Source organism: Geosmithia morbida (assembly GCF_012550715.1).
Source record: "Geosmithia morbida isolate 1262 chromosome Unknown scaffold_12, whole genome shotgun sequence".
Taxonomy (NCBI): domain Eukaryota; kingdom Fungi; phylum Ascomycota; class Sordariomycetes; order Hypocreales; family Bionectriaceae; genus Geosmithia; species Geosmithia morbida.
The window spans coordinates 199,289-218,423 of NW_023336199.1; the positions used below are offsets into that span (position 1 = coordinate 199,289).

The 19,135-nt window shown below is 54.1% G+C and overlaps 6 protein-coding genes across 6 annotated transcripts; 2 read left to right on the forward strand and 4 right to left on the reverse strand.

Annotated features, from left to right (window-relative positions):
- GMORB2_2133 (uncharacterized protein) lies at positions 1–702 on the forward strand (the record flags this gene model as incomplete). The annotated part of the gene is made up of 1 exon (XM_035464113.1): positions 1–702. The coding sequence occupies one exon, from the start codon at positions 1–3 to the stop codon at positions 700–702; it is 702 nt and encodes a 233-aa protein (XP_035319823.1).
- Positions 703–1,851: 1,149 nt separating this feature from the next.
- Positions 1,852–5,850, reverse strand: GMORB2_2134 (Fungal specific transcription factor domain; the record flags this gene model as incomplete). The annotated part of the gene is made up of 5 exons (XM_035464114.1): positions 1,852–2,382; positions 2,807–3,976; positions 4,081–4,183; positions 4,289–4,880; positions 5,775–5,850. 5 exons carry the CDS (start codon positions 5,848–5,850, stop codon positions 1,852–1,854), a joined length of 2,472 nt encoding a protein of 823 aa, XP_035319824.1.
- A 2,079-nt stretch (positions 5,851–7,929) lies between these two features.
- Positions 7,930–8,997, forward strand: GMORB2_2135 (adenosine deaminase; the record flags this gene model as incomplete). The annotated part of the gene is made up of 1 exon (XM_035464115.1): positions 7,930–8,997. One exon carries the CDS (start codon positions 7,930–7,932, stop codon positions 8,995–8,997), a length of 1,068 nt encoding a protein of 355 aa, XP_035319825.1.
- A 384-nt stretch (positions 8,998–9,381) lies between these two features.
- GMORB2_2136 (uncharacterized protein) lies at positions 9,382–9,809 on the reverse strand (the record flags this gene model as incomplete). Its single annotated transcript, XM_035464116.1, has 2 exons — positions 9,382–9,634; positions 9,721–9,809. The coding sequence occupies 2 exons, from the start codon at positions 9,807–9,809 to the stop codon at positions 9,382–9,384; spliced, it is 342 nt and encodes a 113-aa protein (XP_035319826.1).
- A 1,075-nt stretch (positions 9,810–10,884) lies between these two features.
- On the reverse strand, positions 10,885–13,183 carry GMORB2_2137 (Zinc finger, C2H2 type; the record flags this gene model as incomplete). Its single annotated transcript, XM_035464117.1, has 3 exons — positions 10,885–12,588; positions 12,663–12,866; positions 12,983–13,183. The coding sequence occupies 3 exons, from the start codon at positions 13,181–13,183 to the stop codon at positions 10,885–10,887; spliced, it is 2,109 nt and encodes a 702-aa protein (XP_035319827.1).
- A 4,204-nt stretch (positions 13,184–17,387) lies between these two features.
- GMORB2_2138 (putative Sin3 binding protein) lies at positions 17,388–18,470 on the reverse strand (the record flags this gene model as incomplete). The annotated part of the gene is made up of 1 exon (XM_035464118.1): positions 17,388–18,470. The coding sequence occupies one exon, from the start codon at positions 18,468–18,470 to the stop codon at positions 17,388–17,390; it is 1,083 nt and encodes a 360-aa protein (XP_035319828.1).
- Between the last annotated feature and the right edge of the window lie 665 nt (positions 18,471–19,135).

Sequence of the window (19,135 nt, forward strand, 5' to 3'; positions counted from 1 at the left end):
ATGCCTCACGCATCCTACCACGCCCACCCGGTACGTAGCTACGGCCACGGCCACGGCCACGTCCACGCGCGTCACCTCATCCAGGAGCGCGCCGAGGAGGCTTATTCCCCCAAGAGTGCATCCTACGGCACCGAAAGCAACCACATTGTCCGGCGCGACTCCGGATCAGACGACACCATGATCAACCTCCTCCTCATCATCCTCGGTCTCGTCTTCCTAGCCCTCCTGTCCGTCGCTGCCCTATGGTTCCTCCGCCGCCGCCGTCAGCGTCTCGCGCGCGCTGCCGCCCTGGCCAGCGCCGGCTCCATGAACGACGACGGCCTGCCCTCCTACAGCGAAAAGGCCGCCTGCGGCCCCGGCGGCCTCACCATCGAGACCAAGCACAACGGCCGCTCCAGCACAATCTACATCAACCGCGACGGCCAGCCTATGCTCGCCAACCCCAAGTCGCCCCCCCACTCCCCCGACAATGTCCCCGAGATCCACATCACCTTCCCCGACGAGCAGGACGACCAGGGCAAGAACACGAGCGGCCGCGTCCTCGTCGTCCGCGTCGGCGACAACGCCTCGGTCGGTCTGGAGCCCGTCTCCGGTGACGACGAGCAGCTCCCCGCCTACGAGAAGGATTCCAAGGCCGGCTTCTACTCCGTCGATATGGACAAGATTGGTGGTCTCAAGGAGAAGGATCCTCGCTACGAGTGATTTCCTACTCTCTTCCATTTCAAACTCTTCTGTCTATTTTTTTTCCACATCTTTTTTTTCTCACGACGAAGCGAATCTTACTTTTTATTCTACATATATATATATATTCTCTTCTTTTTATAAAGCCGAAGAACTTTCCTTTTTGTTCTTGGTTGTGGTGAGGGCTGGAAAAGGAAATATACTTTGCCATTGCATACCATTTCCCCCCCTTATTTCCATTTTTTTTTAACTCTTGGGTCCCTTTTACCTCTTTGACGACAACTATAAAAAAAAGAAAACAGGAAGGGGGGAGGAGGGGTGGACAATTGAACTTGACCCTTTCTATGCACTTGTGCTCAACATGACGAGAGAAACAGAATATAAAACATGCTGTACCGTGGGGGTTTGGGGGGGTGGGGTTTCTTTGTCCCGTTTATATAGTGCACACATTATATACATGCCAAAAGAAGAAGGAAAAGACGCCTTCAACGTTGAAGAAAAGAATCATTCCGTTGACCTTTTTTTCTTCTTCTTTTTCCCCTTCCTTCTCTTCTATTTCTTCTCTTCTCTTCTCTTTTCTTTTTTTTTTCTAAAAAAAAAGAAACAATATATTGGATTGTAGTGAAATATGCTGGGATCATTTCTTTTTTTTCTCTTTCTCTTATTTTCTTTGAAGAAAAAAATTGGACAAATGGTATCGTAAATAACTTTCCTTCTTTCTCTTCTTTCTTTTCTCTCTTTTCTTTCTTTTCTTTTTTTTCTTTCTTTTCTTTCTTTTCTCTCCTTTTTCTTTCTTTCTCTTTCTCTCTTTCTCTCTTTCTCTCTAATAGTGTATGTTTCTTTTTTTAAAAAGAAACATTTCACCCGAGCTGGTGCTCACATTGAAATACTTTCAAGAGGATATTTGACTTTTGGTGGTCACATATATTGGGCACTACTCTTTTACTTTCTTCTTCTTCTTTCCTTATCTTCTTTCCTTTTTTTTTTCTTTTGATAGATCATAGAGGACCAAGTACTTGCATTGTTCGACTTGACGTTTTGGCATGGTATGACAGTGACGGACAGGGATTCAATTGTTGACATTTGACATGTATACTACATTGCACGAGTAGACTATATTAGTAGTAGTAGTACACACAAAGACTTCCCTCGATAAATACCTGGTATTATTCAGAACCCCCCCTGGTACCCATCACCATAGTGATAATCTCCGCTCATAAACATGGAATGATCGGGCAGATAATGTCCATGATGAGCAGTAGGCGTACCTCCCGTAGCGGAACTCGCTGGTGGGTGGAGATGAGGAAGAGGATGAAACATTTGCTGAGGTTGCGGCTGCGGCTGCGGCTGCGGTTGCGGCTGCTGCTGCCGCGTCTGATCAATCTGCATCATAGACGTGTCGTCACTATCCCGTGACGGGGCCGCTGACTGTGCAGCGGTGCCGATAAAGTGTCCATGTCCGTGCCCGTGCTCGCCGGCAGCGTTCCACATCCTCCCCTGCATCATCATCGCATGTCCGTCATCGCCGCTGCCGCTGTAGACGTTTGACCCGTGAGGTTGATGTTGATGGTTCTGATCGAACGCTGTGCTGCTGTTGTTTCCCTGCGCTGCAGCGAGGTACATGGGCATACCGGGCGGGCCGTAGTCGCCGTCTGGTGCGTCCGGGGCGAGGGCGGGGTGATGGGTTAGGGTCGGCTGGGTCTGGGTGTGGGGCGGTGGGAGGTGAGGTTGAGGGATATGATGAGGAGGGGAGAGAGCAGGAGGAAGAGGATGGTGTGTCGCTGCTGGGTAGGGAAAGGCGTCGGCGAAGTGGGTTGGACGGGACCAGCGATCTTGTTGGTGGTGTTGGTGGTTGGGGATGGCGCCGTTGCTTTCCGGCATGTAGTGTTGTGTTTGGCCGGTGCGTCGGTGGGACGTCTTCTTGGATTCCTTGTAGGCTTCGAACATGGCTAGATTTTGTTGGTGCTGTTGTGAGGGCCACGTCAGTTCGCGTCTTGTTCGGGGTTCTTCTGATTTTCATCTCTCCCAGATCTGATTTCTCTTTATATCGCCCCTTCCACCCCAATCTATATAAAAAACAAAGAGAGAAAAACCGAGAGAGAAGAGAAGGATAAAGAGAACATACCTCCTTCTCACAGGGAGCGAGAACCTCTGCAAATGAGGCGGAAAGCCTGAGGAGACCGTCCTGTATGAGGTGTAGGACAAGGGCCTCGTCCGGCTGCTGGAATCTCCAGAGGGGCGAGGTGGAGCCTTCGGCCAGGTCGTCGTATATGGCGTGCTCCATGGCGATGACGAGGAGGCGCATGGCGTGGGAGGCGACGTGTGGCAGGTGGCAGTCGCCGGCGAGGTTGGCCCTCCCGGGTACGCGGTACTTGTCCACCTCGTCCTGGATGAAGATGGCGAAGCGGCCGAGGCAGAGGGCGTGGCCGACGGCCTGCTTCCCGCACCGGGCGACGAACTCTGCCGGGAGCTTGTGCAGGACGTGGTCCTTTCCCGGGGGCAGGATGCCGGGCAGGGCGAAGCGGTAGAGCTCCATGTGGCAGGCCGAGATGTGCGAGTGGAGGAAGGTGTAGGACGAGCGCTGGGGCAGGGCGACGTACTTGGCTATGCTCTGGTCGCTGAGGCGCATGTCGTCGGGCAGGAGGGTGTGGAAGCGGGTGAGCTCCTTCTGGAGGCCGTTGATGGCGCCCATGATGGCCGACGGCTCCAGGGCCGCGTCGCTCGACTCGAGCGTCTTGGTCCACCGCCTGATGCGGTGGTGGAGGTCCACCATGCGCACGCTGAGGGCGTGCAGACCCAGGTCGCCGGCCCTGGGGCTCCTGTCCATCAGCCGGGGCGCCGTCACCGGCCTGCCCTCCCAGAAGGCCTCCTCGCTGCAGGGGAGCCGGATTCGCATGTTCTCCGCCGGGCACGACAGGTACTCGTCGTAGCCCTCGGCCAGGTTCCGGTCCAGCACGAACAGGTGCCAGGCCACGCGCCGCATCGACTCCTGCTGCTGGAACGTCTTGCCCCGCGTCGACCCGTCCCAGTTGAGCTGCAGGCCCGTCATCAGCCGCGAGGCCAGCCCGAAGCACTGCCACACCTTGGAGAAGTCGCCGCGGATGAAGTTGAACGCTAGGATCAGCGTGTACGGCAGGAGGACCCGGTCCGACAGCTGGTTGACGTTGCGGAACACGTACATGTCTATCTCGTCGGCGCACCGCCGCCCAAAGTCCTTGAGCGAGTCGGCCTGCCCGGAGAAGAGGCTGGCTATCGAGCATATCCCCGCTGCCGTGGGCGGGTCAAACGTTCCTTCCTATGTAGATTGCCGAGTGTCGTCAGTACAGCGTACGCAAGCACAGGACAGGGGTTGGGGATGTGTTCCGGGATGGAGAAGTGTGCGTGTGCGTGTGCACATACCTCCAACTGACGATATGCCGTGTCCGGGTGGAGGAAGCCCATGCAGGGAAGCCAGTAGATGTAGTCAAAGTAGATCGCGAGGTGTCGCATGGTGAAGTTTTTCCTGGTGAGCAGTTCCCTTTCCCCCCCCCCCCTCCAATGTCAGTACAGATGATTCAAGATGGCAGCGGATGAGAGACAAAAGGACGGGAGAGATAGAAGAGCATACTGCGCGGTGAGAAGAGAGGTATCAATCGCCATGACAAAGTTATCTCCCGTAGCAGCCGTGTTGACGGCGCCATGACTGCTACCGGTGCCTGTAGTGGTAGCACCAGGACTGGCGCTGAGGCTCTCGTCGGATCTAGAGACGTGGGTGGACACGACGGAAGCGGCGGGTACCGGCGTCGTGCCCGTCGGTGAGGTGGCGGTAGTAGTCGGGATCGGAGTCGTCGACGTCGCGAGTCTGTGAAGCGTCACGGGGTCACTGCTCGTCCCTCTCACCGCCGTTGCCTTGCTGTTGCTGCTGCTGCTGTCGCCGCCGCCGCCGCCGCCGCCGCCGCTGTCGGTGGAGGCGCCACCACTGCCGCCGGCGGCGGCGACGGGAGATCTGGAATTGAGACGGACGTCGGCGGACCTGCGCTTGGTAGCCGTGTACTCGCACTTGAGACCCCCGGATTCGCAGCGCTTGCAACGCGGCAGGTCACCGGAGCACTTCGTCTTTTGGGCGTGGCACTGGCTGCACGCTCTCTGTGCTCTCTTGCGTAACGTTCCCGCCTCTGTGTGACTTTTTGACGGTTTGACCCTTGATGTGACGATGCGTTCTAGTGGGAGGTCAGATGTGTCAGCATAGGAAGTTGATCTTATCCGTTCAATCATTCCAACGAAGATAATGGGAAAGGAAAAAGAAAAAAAAGAGAGAGATAAAAGAGAGAAGACAAATACCATAACCATCATTTTCAATCTTGGCGTCGGGTGCAAATGGACAATCAAGCTTTAGACGCGCACAGTGTGTGCAAGGACCATTCTTGGGATTGCCCGAGCACTTGACCTTTCGCAGACGACATGTCCGACAGCAGTTGGAGGGGAAAGAAGGGACGCGACGACTTTTCTGTGACTGAGAAGGAGGATGAGGAGGAGGACGAGGAGGAGAGGGACTGTTGTTGCTGCTGTTGGGATTTACACGAGAGGGGGTCGTCAAGTCGTCGAGCAAGTCGTCATTCCTATTCAGGGGGAGTTGTCCATCGCCATGAGGGGCAGAAGCGGCGGCGGCGGCAGCAGCAGCAGAAGCAGAAGCAGAAGCAGAAGCAGAACCGGACTCTCCAGGTGCAGGTCGTTCGTTGGCGGAGAGGAGGTCCATGGCCATGTGTGTGTGAGTCGGGGAGAGTGATCGAGAGAAAGCGAGAGCGAGAGAAAGAGAGAGGAGAAGAAAAAGTGAGAGAGAGAGAGAGTAGAGAGGGCCAGCCTGCGTGGGGGCAGGGGATGATGTCCTTCCAGACAGTAGACAGAAATGGAAGGATAGATCGGTCAATAGAAAGAATAAAAAGATATAAAAAAAGATATAAAAAAAAAGAGTCACTGAGGAGTAGTTAGTGAGTTGCAGAGGAAGAGAGAAGCAGGTTTTTTTCTCTCCCTCTCTCCCTCACCAAGATGATGATGGTGGCGGCTTCCTGGCGGTACTCGGTAATCGCTAGCTTTTAACCTTGCGTGACGATAACCGAAACGGTCGTGTCCGGGGGCAGCCGTGGTGGGGAGGGAGGGGAGCAGTGACTTGAACTGCCTGTACGGATGCATGTACGGGTAGAGCCTGCTCTCATACAGGATCACAGAAAAGCTACGAGTAATGTACGAACGTACTGTGCTGTAGCAATATTGAATATCTCCTCTATATGTCGTCTCTCTCTCTCTCTCTCTCTTTCCGGTCCTATTCGTAGATAGTACTCAGGGTCCTAGGTCTGTGCAAATGTCTCTCTGTTGGTCTGTTCATCAACTGGTCACAACCCTGACTGTGCATGATACCATCAGAACCACCATTGGACTTCAACCCCCCGGTCGAAGAAAATAATAGACCGGATAAATTGAGAGGAATCGGAAAGACACCCAAGCGTTTCCATACAAAAATGCGGCTGTACGGAGTAAGAGGACAGAGAGGAGACATCCCCCCCCACCCATAGCAAAAAAAAGAAAAAAAAAAAAAAAAGGGAAAAGAGAGGGGCTGCTGCTACTTCAGCGAATATACTCGTAATATATGTACGCTTAGTAATGTTGGCTGGGAGGAGGTGTCCACCCCCCCCCCATAAGGCTACTACTATCCTGCACGATTCCTTCTAAAGGCCGATAGCGTCTACTATAAGCATCGTCTCTCCTAGGGAATAGTTCTATCAGAATCTTCGATACTTTCTCCATCTTTCAAGGGGTTTTTTCCTCGAAAAATTCAGCTCAGAATGAAGGTATCTTGGCAGCTATCACGGGAAAGGCCGCAGATAAAATCGTACAATCACACCAGGACGAGGTCTTCTATGAGTACTCCGTACTACGGGGTAGGATGATAAATTAAGTGGACGAAGCGGACCTTTTAAGAATGCCTTAGATGGGCAGTCTGTGGGGCATGTGGCCGCTTCCCAAGGATTGGCCGCTTCCTCCCGACTAACCTTGATTGGTACGGCATATATTAGAGTAGCATTGGGGGACCATCCAGGGCCATTAGGGAAGCCGTGTCACGGCCAAGGATGGCGTGTGGTGGACTCTGCGGTCTCCGTACCTTGGATTCCGAAACTCCCGGTTCCGCAAACGGTATAGCTCGAGAGCGATTTGAGCACATGTATGGAGTACATGTGTATGTAGCTTACTAGTCGCCAGCGTCGTATCATATCAATCCTCCGTCTTGTCGTCTCTCTCTCGTCTTTCTTCTTCTTCCTTTTTTTTTTCTTTTTTTTTCTCTCTTTTCCCGCCAGATTCTGGTCTGGATTCTACGACTATCGTCATGTGTACGAGTACTCGTGGACTGTTGGCTGTCTGCCTGCCTGCCTGTCTGTGCATGTTTAATCCTTACTCTTCCAAGAGTCATGATAGCATCTCCTGCATTAGCACCAGCTGCAGAACATCACGTGACTCTCGTGGATTCCAAATACATGTACTCCGTACTGTCCGTCTTTGTTGGCGGTCCTGGCTTTTCTGGACTCTTGGCTTCTCGACCTGCTTTGGGCCCCCCCTTCCTCGGGCCCCCCTTCCTCGGGCCCCCTTCCTTGGGTCTTCGGGTCTTCGGGTCCTTGACAGTCCTTTCAGATACGCGCTGATGCTGCACACGTGGCGGGGCTCATCTTCCAGATTCCGTCTTTTTTTTTTTTCTTCTTTCTTTTCTTTTTCCGTCTTTCCATCTTTCCATCTTTCTTTCCTTTTTCTTTCCTTCTTTTTTTTCCGTTTACCCTTTTCGTCTATTCGATCGCAACACTCCATATCCATATTCCCAGCAGCATCAATACCATTAGCAATCCCGTCCAAGTGGCAAGCACTGCCCTCCGTTCCTTCTACTTCTGATCCACTTACCGAACGGAGGGGCCCGATTATCGGAGTGGTCCGATGGTTTATACGATGGTTACCACGAATCGTCCTTCTTCTTCTTCTTCTCTTTCCTCCATGATGCAATTTTTTCTTCTTTTTTTCTTTTCTTTTCTTTCTGTATGACTCGAGCTCGCATCGCATTTATATGCAGGTATGGATAGCTAGTTGATAGAGGAGAAATTTCACAATACAAATAGTTCCCATTTATACATATACACACATACACACACACACACACACACACACACACACACACACAAAGCAAACCAAAGAAACAAAGAAAATCTCTTTTGGCTTGCCCACCCCCCCAAAATGCCTTCAACTCCTACCCACGACTTCCTCCACGACCTCCCCAAGTGCGAGCATCACATCCACATCGAGGGCACCCTCTCACCCGACCTCCTCTTCTCCCTCGCTTCGGCCAACAACGTCGCTCTCCCCGTCGAGCATGACCCGTCCTTCGCGTCGCCGGCGGCCCTGCGGTCGCGCTACGCCCGCTTCTCGTCCCTCGATGACTTCCTGCACTACTACTTCATCGGCTTCACCGTCCTCCTGACCGCCGACGACTTCGAGCGCCTGACGTACGCCTACCTGGAGGGCGCGTACGCCCACGGCCTCCGCCACGCCGAGGTCTTCTTCGACCCGCAGGCCCACACGGACCGCGGCGTGAGCTACGAGACCGTGGTGGCCGGCATGTCGGCCGCGCGGGCCCGCGCCGCCTCGCAGCTCCCCGACCTGTCCGTGATGCTGATCCCCTGCGTTGTCCGCCACCTCCCCGTCTCTTCCGGCCTGGAGATGCTCCGCACCGTCGTCGACGCCGGTCACTTCCGCGACGGCACCGTCGCCGGCCTCGGACTCTCCTCCACCGAGAAGGGCATGGACCCCGCGCGCTTCGCCCCCATCTACGACGCCGCCCGCCGCCACGGCGTGCCCCGCCTCACCGCTCACTACGGCGAGGAGGGCCCGGCCGCCTACGTACGGGACGCCCTCTCCGTCCTGGGCGTGAGCCGCATCGACCACGGCAGGAGGGTCGTCGAGGACCCCGACCTGGTCGCCGCCCTGGCCGAGAGCCGCACCCTGCTCACCTTGTGCCCCGTGTCGAACGTCGTCCTCAGGGGCGTCGACCGCGTCGAGGACGTTCCCGTCCGCGCCCTCCTCGACGCCGGCGTGCCCTTCAGCATCAACAGCGACGACCCGGCCTACTTCGGCGCCGACCTCGTCCAGAACTATTACGCCGTCCAGGACGCCTTCAACCTGTCCTTTGACGAGTGGGAGACCATTGCGCGCTCTGCCATAGACGGGAGCTGGTGCGATGATGCGAGGAAGACGGTCCTGCATGGCATGGTTACCGACGTCATTGGAAAGTGGAAGAGCCCTTGATTCATCTCTTTCTTTCTTTTATGCTTTCACTCTTTTTGGTTGGAGCGTTTTAACTCTTGGTTATCATTACTATAGTATATCCTCTATATATGTATGTATGTATGTATGTATGTATGTATATACATTATTCTACTTGACGTATCATCATCATCATCATTCATCCTCAACATTGTACCTTTTCCCCTCACAATGTATAGACATTCCTCTTCCTCCTCCTCCTTCTCCTCTTCCTTCTCCTTCTTCTTCTTTATTCCTCCTATTCAACCCCAAGCCACTTCCTCGGCACATCAGCCGGACGCTCATCCTGCACGCAGAAGCAGCTGTCCGCCGCCATCGTCTTGCGGCACTGAATAGCCCCTCGGGCAACATTGCAGCAGCAGTCGATCACCTCGGGCTCAGGCCTAGGCCCATCCGACTCAGTCGGCGTAGGCGCGATGGGGCAGAATCGTCGGAGTGGTCGGTATCGGCGGCGGCGGCGGCAGCGGCAGCGGCAGCAGCTCGGGATCGGGGCAGGGGCTCGATGTCGGCACGGGCACGGGAGTGATGGAGGTGGGATCGGGCTTCAGGGTCCTCGATGATGTAGAGGATCGGCAAGTCGTCGAAGCATACGTCCCCGGCCTCGCATCTGAACTCTGGGCTGGCGTCTAAGATCGGACAGACACGTTATCGGCGCAGAAGACGGTCATCTCGATAGATAGATGGCAGCAGCAGCATGCGTCTGACCGGACGGCGTCGACGCGTCGGCTGTCTGGCCCGATGGGGAGAGCCTCGCAGGTCAGGATAGTCAAGGCCAGGGATGTGAAGAGGCGCATTGGTGTTTGTGGTGATAACACTTCTTCTTTTTTTTTCTTCTTGTACGAGTAGGGCAGGCAAATGTGTGAGGAAGTAGGACAGTATGTAGAATCATGAGTGAGTATAAGCTTTTGTTGATGATATTCAATTCCCTCTCGTACATCCCCCCAAAGATCTTTTTCTACTGGTCATCATGTCCGTGATGCTATCCTTGCCCCCTCCCCCCTCCTTTTCTTCCCACTATTATCATTATAATTCTTTATTTTTTATTATTTCCATTTGTTTCTTTATTTACTTGCAATATGCTTCACCGGCCAGCAGCAGTATTCCCTGTACCCTTTTTCGGGGAGAAGAGCTGAGCATGCATGTATAGACAAATAAATCCCTTCTTCCTGACCAATATCCCTCATTTACCTTGCATTGTCACGGGTAGGATATATGATTTCCTGCATTCGATGAGCCAAGAGTCACTCTCGTATACTCGTCAAGGACGTCTTTACCGTTCTTCTCTCAATAGTACTATGTGTGCGTGCGTGCGTGCATGCATGCGTGTGTGTGTGTATGTATTGTATGCATATACGGGTCTAATAGAAGGCCCCCGGTTCACCTGCCCGGTGGTTGGCAGGAGCAGGAATGAAGGATATCAAGGGCAGAAAAGAAGAAGAAAAAGAGAGAGAAAACGTGAGACATACCAACCCTAAGGGACAGCTCGACTAGTCTTTCCTTTCCTAGGCAGTACTCGTATTTTCGTACATGTAGAGAGGGGTGTCAGTTCAGTGCTAAGTCAGATATTAAGAGGCTATCTTCTCAGTGAGGCTTGGTTGTCATGATCGTGACAGTATACATACATACATACTAAATATATACATATATATAATCTGCATACATACATATATATATATATACTCATTTCGAGACTATAAAGACTATACACTGTATCCTGGGTATTCAAATCCCTCCTCTCTCTCAATATCCATAACCATTAATACATACAAGGAGAAAAAAAAACCCTCACCCCCCGCGAAACCGGGTCCTAGATAGAAGACAGGGAAATCGGATAAAATCGAGCCCAATAAGAAATAAGAATAGAAACACCTAAGATCCAGGCATCCTCAGGATAGGGTAGAGTGAAGACCCTTCCCGCGGGTGACCGTGAGGCGGTGGGAGCGGCTGACTCCTGGGGCTTTTGGCATCGACTTCCATGGGCTCGGCCTCCCTCTCGGAGGCCCTCTCGGGGGCTCTCTCGGGCTTACCCTCGTCCTCCTGGTCGGCGACAAAGTCCCTCCGGTCGAGACGTCCACGGACGTACTCGCGTAGGCTCTCGATGACGCGCATGTTCTCCAGCCAGCGGTCGTACTGCTCCTCCCTCTCGCGGGCGGTGTCGCTCTCGACCGTGTCGTCCGACAGGGGGGGTGACACGGGCGGCAGGTGCGACGGCTCGGCCTTGGGGGTGATGGCGCCGGCGCCGCTGCCGACCGAGGGCCGCCTCTCCCTGTCCTCCGGCATGACGGACCTGGGCGGTGCCGGTGCGGGGGCTCGGGCCGCGCGCTGGAGCATGCCGCCCGAGTAGCGGCGCCGCTCGTTGCTCTCGAAGCTGGGGCCCAGGGTGGCCGTCGTGGACTGGCCGAAGCCCTGCGAGACGGCGGGCAGGCTAGTGGGGAGGCTGGGGTACATGACCGGGGCGGACGTTGAGTGGCGCGACTGGGGGGACATGGCCGACGAAGACGGGCTGGGCGAGTGGCCGGACGAGTACGACATGGCGCTGGACGGCGGGGTGACGGCGGGCGTGCCGGTCGACGACATGGCCGTGAGGGGCGAGGGCATGCCGGCGGCCGACATGGCGTGCTGGTGGTGCTGGTAGGCGTCCTGGGTGGGTACGGCGCCGCCGCCCATGGTGCCGGGAGACCGGCGCTGCGACATGGACGGTGACGGGCTGTTGCGGTAGCCGGCGCCGAAGCCGTCGGCGGCGCTGCCGATGTGGACGCCGGCCGTGGCGTGGCTGGCGTTCTCGTAGATGGTGTCCTGCATCTGCCCGAGCAGGTGGTCGATCTGCACCAGGTCCTTCTGCGTGCGCGCGTGGGGCGGCGTCGGGAGGTAGTACTGCTGCGTCAGGGGGTTCTGCGTGGGCGCCGGGCCGGCCGCGTGGGCCATGGCCGCCGCCGTGCCGCCGCCGCCGCCCATGTACTGCTGCTGCTCCTGGACCATGGGGGACGGGCCGGGGCCGGGCATGGAGAGGGTGCCGTGCAGGGGCATCAACGAGCGGCCGATCTGGCTGTACGACGAGGGGTCGATCTCGCGGCGCTTGGCGCTGCTGAAGAAGTCGTCGACCATGTCGAAGGCTCGCTTGCGCTGGTCGTAGCCGCCTCCGTTGTGTGCGGCCGGGGCGCCCTGGTAGCCGAGGTGCTCGTTGCGCTGGTTGTTGAGAGGTGGCTGGTTGAAGTAGAGGCCGTAGTTGGTCGACGGCTGGGGCGCGTAGTAGCCGCCGTGATGGGTGGGCGGGTGCTGGAACTGGTGGCGCATCTGGCTGTTGTGGTCGTAATAGCTGGGGGCTGTGTTGTGTGTCAGCACTGTGTTTCCTCCTCCTTCTTCTTCCTCTTTTCTTCCTCTCTTCTCTTCCTCTCTCCTCTTCTCTACTTCTTCTCTTCTTCCTTCTTGTTCTTCTTTTCCTGTTCCATCCTGCTCGCTAACATGTTGATTCTCAAAAGACTCACCCTTGTTCATGTGAGGTCTGTAGTTCATACCGCCCTGGTTGTGAGCCTCCTGGGAAGAACGCATAAGAACCGAGTCATCGGCGTGCGTCTGTTCATTCCGCGTTCTGGTCAGTCACGCCGTTGCCTCTCGAAGTGCGGTAAACATGGTGCATATGTATATACCTTGATGTGCTTCTTGAGATCCTGAGGACGCTTGAACGACTTGCCGCACATGTCGCACTTGTGAGGCTTGAGTGGCACATGGACACGAATGTGCGAGGTGATGTGGTCGCGCTTGACGGTGGTGGTACGGCACGAGTTCCACTGGCAGGTGAGATTCAGATTGTTTGTGCTCTTGCGACCAACATGACGTTCACAGATGTGGTCCTAGAATGGTGTTAATCTTCCTCTTCGTCCCTCTCCTTCTTCTTCGCATCTTCCCCAGTCCTCCTAAAAGGGGGGGGGGGGGGGTTAAGAGCGAACGAGGGTGAGGTGAGACATACATAAAGCAGCTCAGGCGTAGCAAACTTTTGACTGCACGAGTTCCATCGGCAGGTGAGGTTGTCATCAGCCGAGATGGGCATGGCGGCGATAGAGGCGGACGAGTCGGTACTGGATGGAGGAGGCGTGGTAGATTTGGAGTCGGCGGTGCTGCCGCTTGAAGCTTCCGAGGAGAGCTGGTGATCGGGAGTTGGGGGTGTCATGATGACGGTTGTTTACCGTCAAGTAGCAATGCTTGCGCTGTCGTGTGTGTGTGTGTGTACCTGTAAGGCCGTTTTACGCCGTTGGAGCCGATAGGGGAAGGGGAAAAGGAAGTAAAAAAATAAAAATAAAAAGGCTATGTGGTGGCGGGGTTATGAAAAAGTGACGATACTTACAACCCGAACAGGGTGGATGTGGCGAATGATATAAGAGTCCAACACACACCAAAAAAAAAAGAGGGAATGAAATACAGGGGAAATAAAAAGGGGATTATATCATGGATGAGAGAGAAGAGATAGAGAGGGAAGGAAAAGAACAAGGAGAAGAAGGAAAGGGAAGAGAGAGTGTAAAAGAGGTATATGACCCTCCTCTCGTTCACGTTGACACACTCAAGAGTCTGGGCACTCGAGAATGGGGCGAGCGGAATTCTTGGCGAGTCTTGGCATCGCTAGGACGGATGTACGAGGGAGTATACCGATACCTCTGATCTGCACCGTACTCACCACGTGAAGGAGGTACCTCTCTACGATTCGGTACCCCGGAGCTGGCGGGCGGAGCCAAGTTTGCCAAGAGGATGCCAAGGCTTAGCATCCTCTTGGCAAACTTGGCAGAGTGTACTACGACGGCAGGAGTGACCCTGGGCGGCCCTGCCATTGGACCTTTTGACTAAGCCTGCGCCTCCTCCATCCCACCCTCTCTTGTGGTGAGGGTCATGTGAGTCTGTGGAAATATTGGATGCGTTATTGTTATTGATTATTATTATTATCATCTCTGGTACACACACGTTATCCTCACGGTGATGATAGTGCACAGATTGCGGTAGGTAGAGTATTAAAGCGCATCATCACTGACTGTCTGTGTTGGATAAAGTGGGTGAGTGGAGTTTGGGGGGGGGGGTGTGAGGGTGAAGGAAGGAGGGATCAGAATAATACTACATGTACAGCTCAGTGTGTCTCTTTTCCCTTCATCTTCCTTTCTTTCGTTTCTTGCTTCTCCCCTCTTCTGTTACGTCGTGTTGCACTACGCACAGTCTCCGACAACGATGCGTGATCATGGATGTAATTGTGATTACGCCCTTAACCCGTACCGCTCGCAACAACCCCTTTCCTCAATCATGAACCGACCAAGAAAAGAAAAAAAAGGGGGGTGGGAGTGACACCTTTGTTGTCGGAATAACGAGTTATACTCTGCAGAGTGCACGGTGAGTACAAACCATCTATACCTTGAGCAAGACGACAATCCGATAGATTATCACGCCGTTGGAACACCCTGGAAAGTATCCTGCTCGTACCGTACTCGTAATGCTCGCGTCCACGGACGTCCCTCGCACTCCGAAGAGCAGATGCAGCACGTCAGACCTAATTCCAGAAGGTACTCCTAATATACAAGGAGAAGCGCCAAGACCGGCCAAGGTCAGTCAAGCTTTCCGCCCGCCAAGACCTTTTTTTCTTAATTTTATTTATTTAATTTTTTTCATCGTATTTCTGGGCATTTCACGGGCTCTAGCCTCTACCACACTCACCTACTGTACTATTAATACTCCGCCTTTTCTTCTTCTTTTAATTGTCGTCGTCGTGTTCCTGTATGACCTGGCTTGGCTTTACACAGAAAGATACGAATTCATTACAGAAAGGATCAAGGGGAACTTGTCTATCGGCTATCAGTACTGCTACTAATACTTACCCGTATATGTACAGATCATATGACTGATGGAAAACTATTGACAAATGAAAAAAAAAAAACAAGGCCCTGCTATTGCTATTACTACGGTGAGTAATACTTTTGCTTGTATCCGTATGTACGTTGCAGAACGACCCACTGATCAACTGACTAATCCATCCCAACAATGGGTGAACACCAAGGGAAAAAAAAAACATATGCACATCATCATTTCTTGTCCATCTCTTCTTGTCTTGGCCATCTCGATTATTTGTCCTTCGAGTGACGGATACAAGTACTCTTATGTATGGGCAGCAGAAGCCAAACACACAAATGATCTACTCCTTGGCACTGTAGACATGTTCAAAAGAATCGTCTTGGCAAGGCTTAATTCCTCCCGTTCTCTTCCCTCCCTCCCATTCTCTCCCTCTCTCCCTCTCTCTCTCCATTTTCCCCTCCCGTCCGCACCCGCGCGGGGGGGGGGACGCCTTTGATGTGACGTGCCCGTGCCCGGACTGCTTACCCGTGAAGTCTAGACCTCCGAGACCCAAGACTACCCACAACCCACTCACACCCACATCTCTCGAGACTATCCAAGTCGAAAATCAAGGCACACCTACCTCTGCCAAGAAAACTCGGTTTTTAGTCTGCATGAGGCCATTCTACGCGTACAGATTACACTTGCCTACTCTAACTCGCACCTTGGAGCATTTTAAGCATTTCAAGACCTCATCTACAAAAATTTGGCCCCCCCCCCGTCTCTCAGAAAACTCTAATTTATCAAACTACCTCCTACCTAGTCAAAACGCCCATCCGTGTGTGAGTGGCCGTCCACGCGTCCTCGTATGAGAACAGGATGCACTCGTATGAGAGTGATACGACTTGCAGACCAGAGACCAAGCAGATATTTACTACCTGCACTCCGTACCGTGTACACCATCGGTGTGATGGGGCCGTGGCAGAGGAGTAGAGAGGAAGAGACAGAAACAGCCACTCTCCGTATCACTACGAGTACAGGTACAAGCGGTAGAAGGGATGAAACCCTTGCAGGCATCTCTCATATGGTCTATGGATGGCCATACCGACATCTTACCCCGCCCTATCGTGGCGCAGCAAATGCATTCACGGCCTACTACATGTACGTAGTGGTAGAATAGTAGCACTGACCTACTACGAGTGACGAGTGAGTAGTCATCATCACCAACAATCGCACTGCACTGCACTGCATATGATAATTCTCTCTACTCGCACAACAAGAACGGGGGTATCATTGATCAATTCAGACGGAGCAAACAAGATGCAACGCCATGACTCGTCTCGGTAGAGTCACTATATATATGTAACCACCGTCTTCCTCGGGAAAAAAAAAAGGCATGTAAAAAAAAAAAAAAAGAGATAAGTTCCATAGCCTGTGTTGGCTTCTTCCTCCAGTATCTCATGCTTGTCCTCGACGCTTGTCCTCGACGCTTGTCCTCGACGCTTGTCCTCGATGCTCGTCCTCGACATGTCCAGCATCTCACGGTTTCTCAGGGCTGGCATTCTCCAAGATCTCATATGCCGGATGCCCGCCCATTCGTGTTGAAACTCCGTCCAATATGTGTTGTGTATCATCCTCCATCCATCCCATGCAATTAATTACCCACACGTTGTTATGACAAAAGGAAATAAAACCCACCCTAATGGCAAAGTTTCCTGTATATGTAAAAAAAAATAAAAAGAAGAATAGAAAGATGAGAACATGTAAACAGAACGCGAACAATGCTGATAAACCTAGAGTCCAGTTTCTAGGGAGAAGAATAAAAAAGTGTAGGATACTCTTTGCATCCAATAGTCCCAGCCATCAACCTGTATGCCAATGTGTCGGTTCTCCCACGCCTGCGGCGTACAAGTTCTTCCACAAGTTCTTTGACGAGTTGCTCAACAGGTCCTCGACAAGAGTTGCCCGGCAGTGAAGAACCGACATGACACAAGATATGAGAATATGCGATCCCACCCAAAACGCCGTCCGGTAAAGGGAAAAAAAAAAGTGTGAGGAGGGGGGAGGGAGGGGGGAAAAGAATGTTGCTGCTTTGCCGTCGTTGAGCCATGTGAGCTGGTGCCGCACAGTCGACGAGATTTCCAAGGCCTCTCGGCTGATGAGCTTCGTGTGGTCAAGGGTCCGTGGATGCTTGACAAGCTAGGGAGGCCTTGAAGGTTGGCGACAGCCGGTAAAGCGAAGAGGAAGATGAGAGCAGAGTCGTATAGAGCCCGTGCCGCCCGTGCCGTCGTAGGAGGTAGGAAAGACCCAGAACCGTCCTGAACCTCTTGATGATCAGGTCGACACGTGTGTTTCCAGTGGTCCAGCCATCACCGTACTCTGTCCCGAGGGGGATGATATGTGTGTAATGTGTGTCGTGCCATGGGGGATAGGAAGAAAGAAGAAGAGTGTAGTGGGGGGGGGGAATAAACGAGTATAAGAGTAAAATGAAATAGAATATGGGACCGCCACCAACGCCGCGCATGCAGAGAAAAGATGCAGAAGAAGAGAAAGAGACGGAAAATCGGGTATTATACAGAACCGAGACACATGAGAGCCTCGATGGCCTCGCGTTCCTGGGCATCAGAAGTGCCAGCGAGAGCGGCAAGATCGATGCTGCCGAGCTGGGGAGCGCCGCGAGCCACGCCAGAAAAGGATCGGGAGCCGGCGAATCGGGACATGCCCATCTGGCCGGCAGCAGCCGCGGCAGCAGCGTTGGTCGGGTAGGAGTCGGCGCGCAGGGCGGCGGCGCCCATGGCAGCCCAGTCCTCGTCGTCGGTGTTGTCTTCGGGATCGTCATTCATGACGTCGTCGTCCGGAGCCTCGGAGCAGGAGGCCTCGGCGGACCCATCCATCGACATGTTGTCGACGTCGTCATTGTCCGTCATCATGTGAACGTCACGTCCGTCGTGAGAGAAGTGGAACGAGTCACCGTCGGCAGGCGGGCTGGCGACGTGGACCCTGAGCCTGCCGAGGGCACCGGCCCGTCCTGCACCGTCACCGATGGGGATACCGGCCGGGCCCTGACCTCGGTCCTGGCTCTGACGCGACGCGGCATCGCTGGCGCGCGCGGCGCCACCCCGTCGGCGGGCATCCCATCGACCCCATCCGACCTTGTTGAACTCGACGTCGTCCTGCTCCATCCTGGCCGCCTCGCCGCCGCGGCCCTCGAGGGCGCTGACGACCAGCCGGCGAGCCTTGGTCGGGGGCACGGTGACGAAGCCCGGCACCGTCGTGGTCAGGTAGCCCATGATGTGGCGGATGGCCAGGGGACCGTGGCTCAGCAGTATATCCGGGAGGTAGTGCTTGGCCAGAAGGCCCGGGGTGATGCAGCCCGAGGCCTCGTCGGACGGCGACACGGACCGGTTGCGAGCGTCCTCGGACGCGTCGTGGAGGTCGAGGTCGGAGTCGACGGGCTCGAGCTGGGCCTTGCGCAGCTGGGCCTTGAGCCCGTGGGCGGGAAGTCCGGGAGAGATGGAGTTTGGGGGGGTCGGGAGGTCCAAGGGTCGCGCCACAGTCACGGAGGCGTCGCGGTGGTCCGCTACAACAGTCAAGTTGTCTCGGGTCGGGGACGTCTGGGGGATGTCGCGAGCAGCCGATGCCATGATGGCCATGATGCCGGTGTTGGCAGGTGAAAGAGTTGCTTTTACGACTTCTGTGTCCTGTCAGAGACCAAAAAGAAGAAAGAAGAAAAAAAAGAGTTGACAGTGTGGAGAAATATTGCAGATGTGAATTATATAGCAGAGATGTATTTGTCCTTCTTCATTGTCTGCATGAAAGGAAAGGGGAAAGGGTGATGACGTTGACGTTGCTGTGGTCGTTGTTGTTGTGGCGGTGGTGGTGGCAATGCATGACTGACTCACACACACAAACAAAACAGCGGACAGAGAGGTGCGTGCAACTTACATTTGGAGCGTAAAGGCGGACTTTGGCAGGACAATGTCGTTGTCTGACAAAGCACGGCGATGCAGACTGGCAAAAGCTGACGCGACTGTGACGTTTTGGATTCTCGAGAGGAATCGTGAGATTCGAAATAAATAAAAAGAGAAAAAGGGGAGGTGGGAGACTGTTATTTTGTTTTATGTTGCTTGAAGAAGGAGAGAAGAAGAGAGGGAGAGGAAGGAGGAGAGTGGGAAGAAATCGGCGATCCAAGTAATAATATGAGCCAGACAGCAACAAGCATCGATCTGTGACAGCGTTGTGCGCGTCTTTGTGTGTACATGTATTATGTTATGTGTGTGAGTGTGTGTGTGTGAGTGTGTGTGTGAGTGTGTCCGCT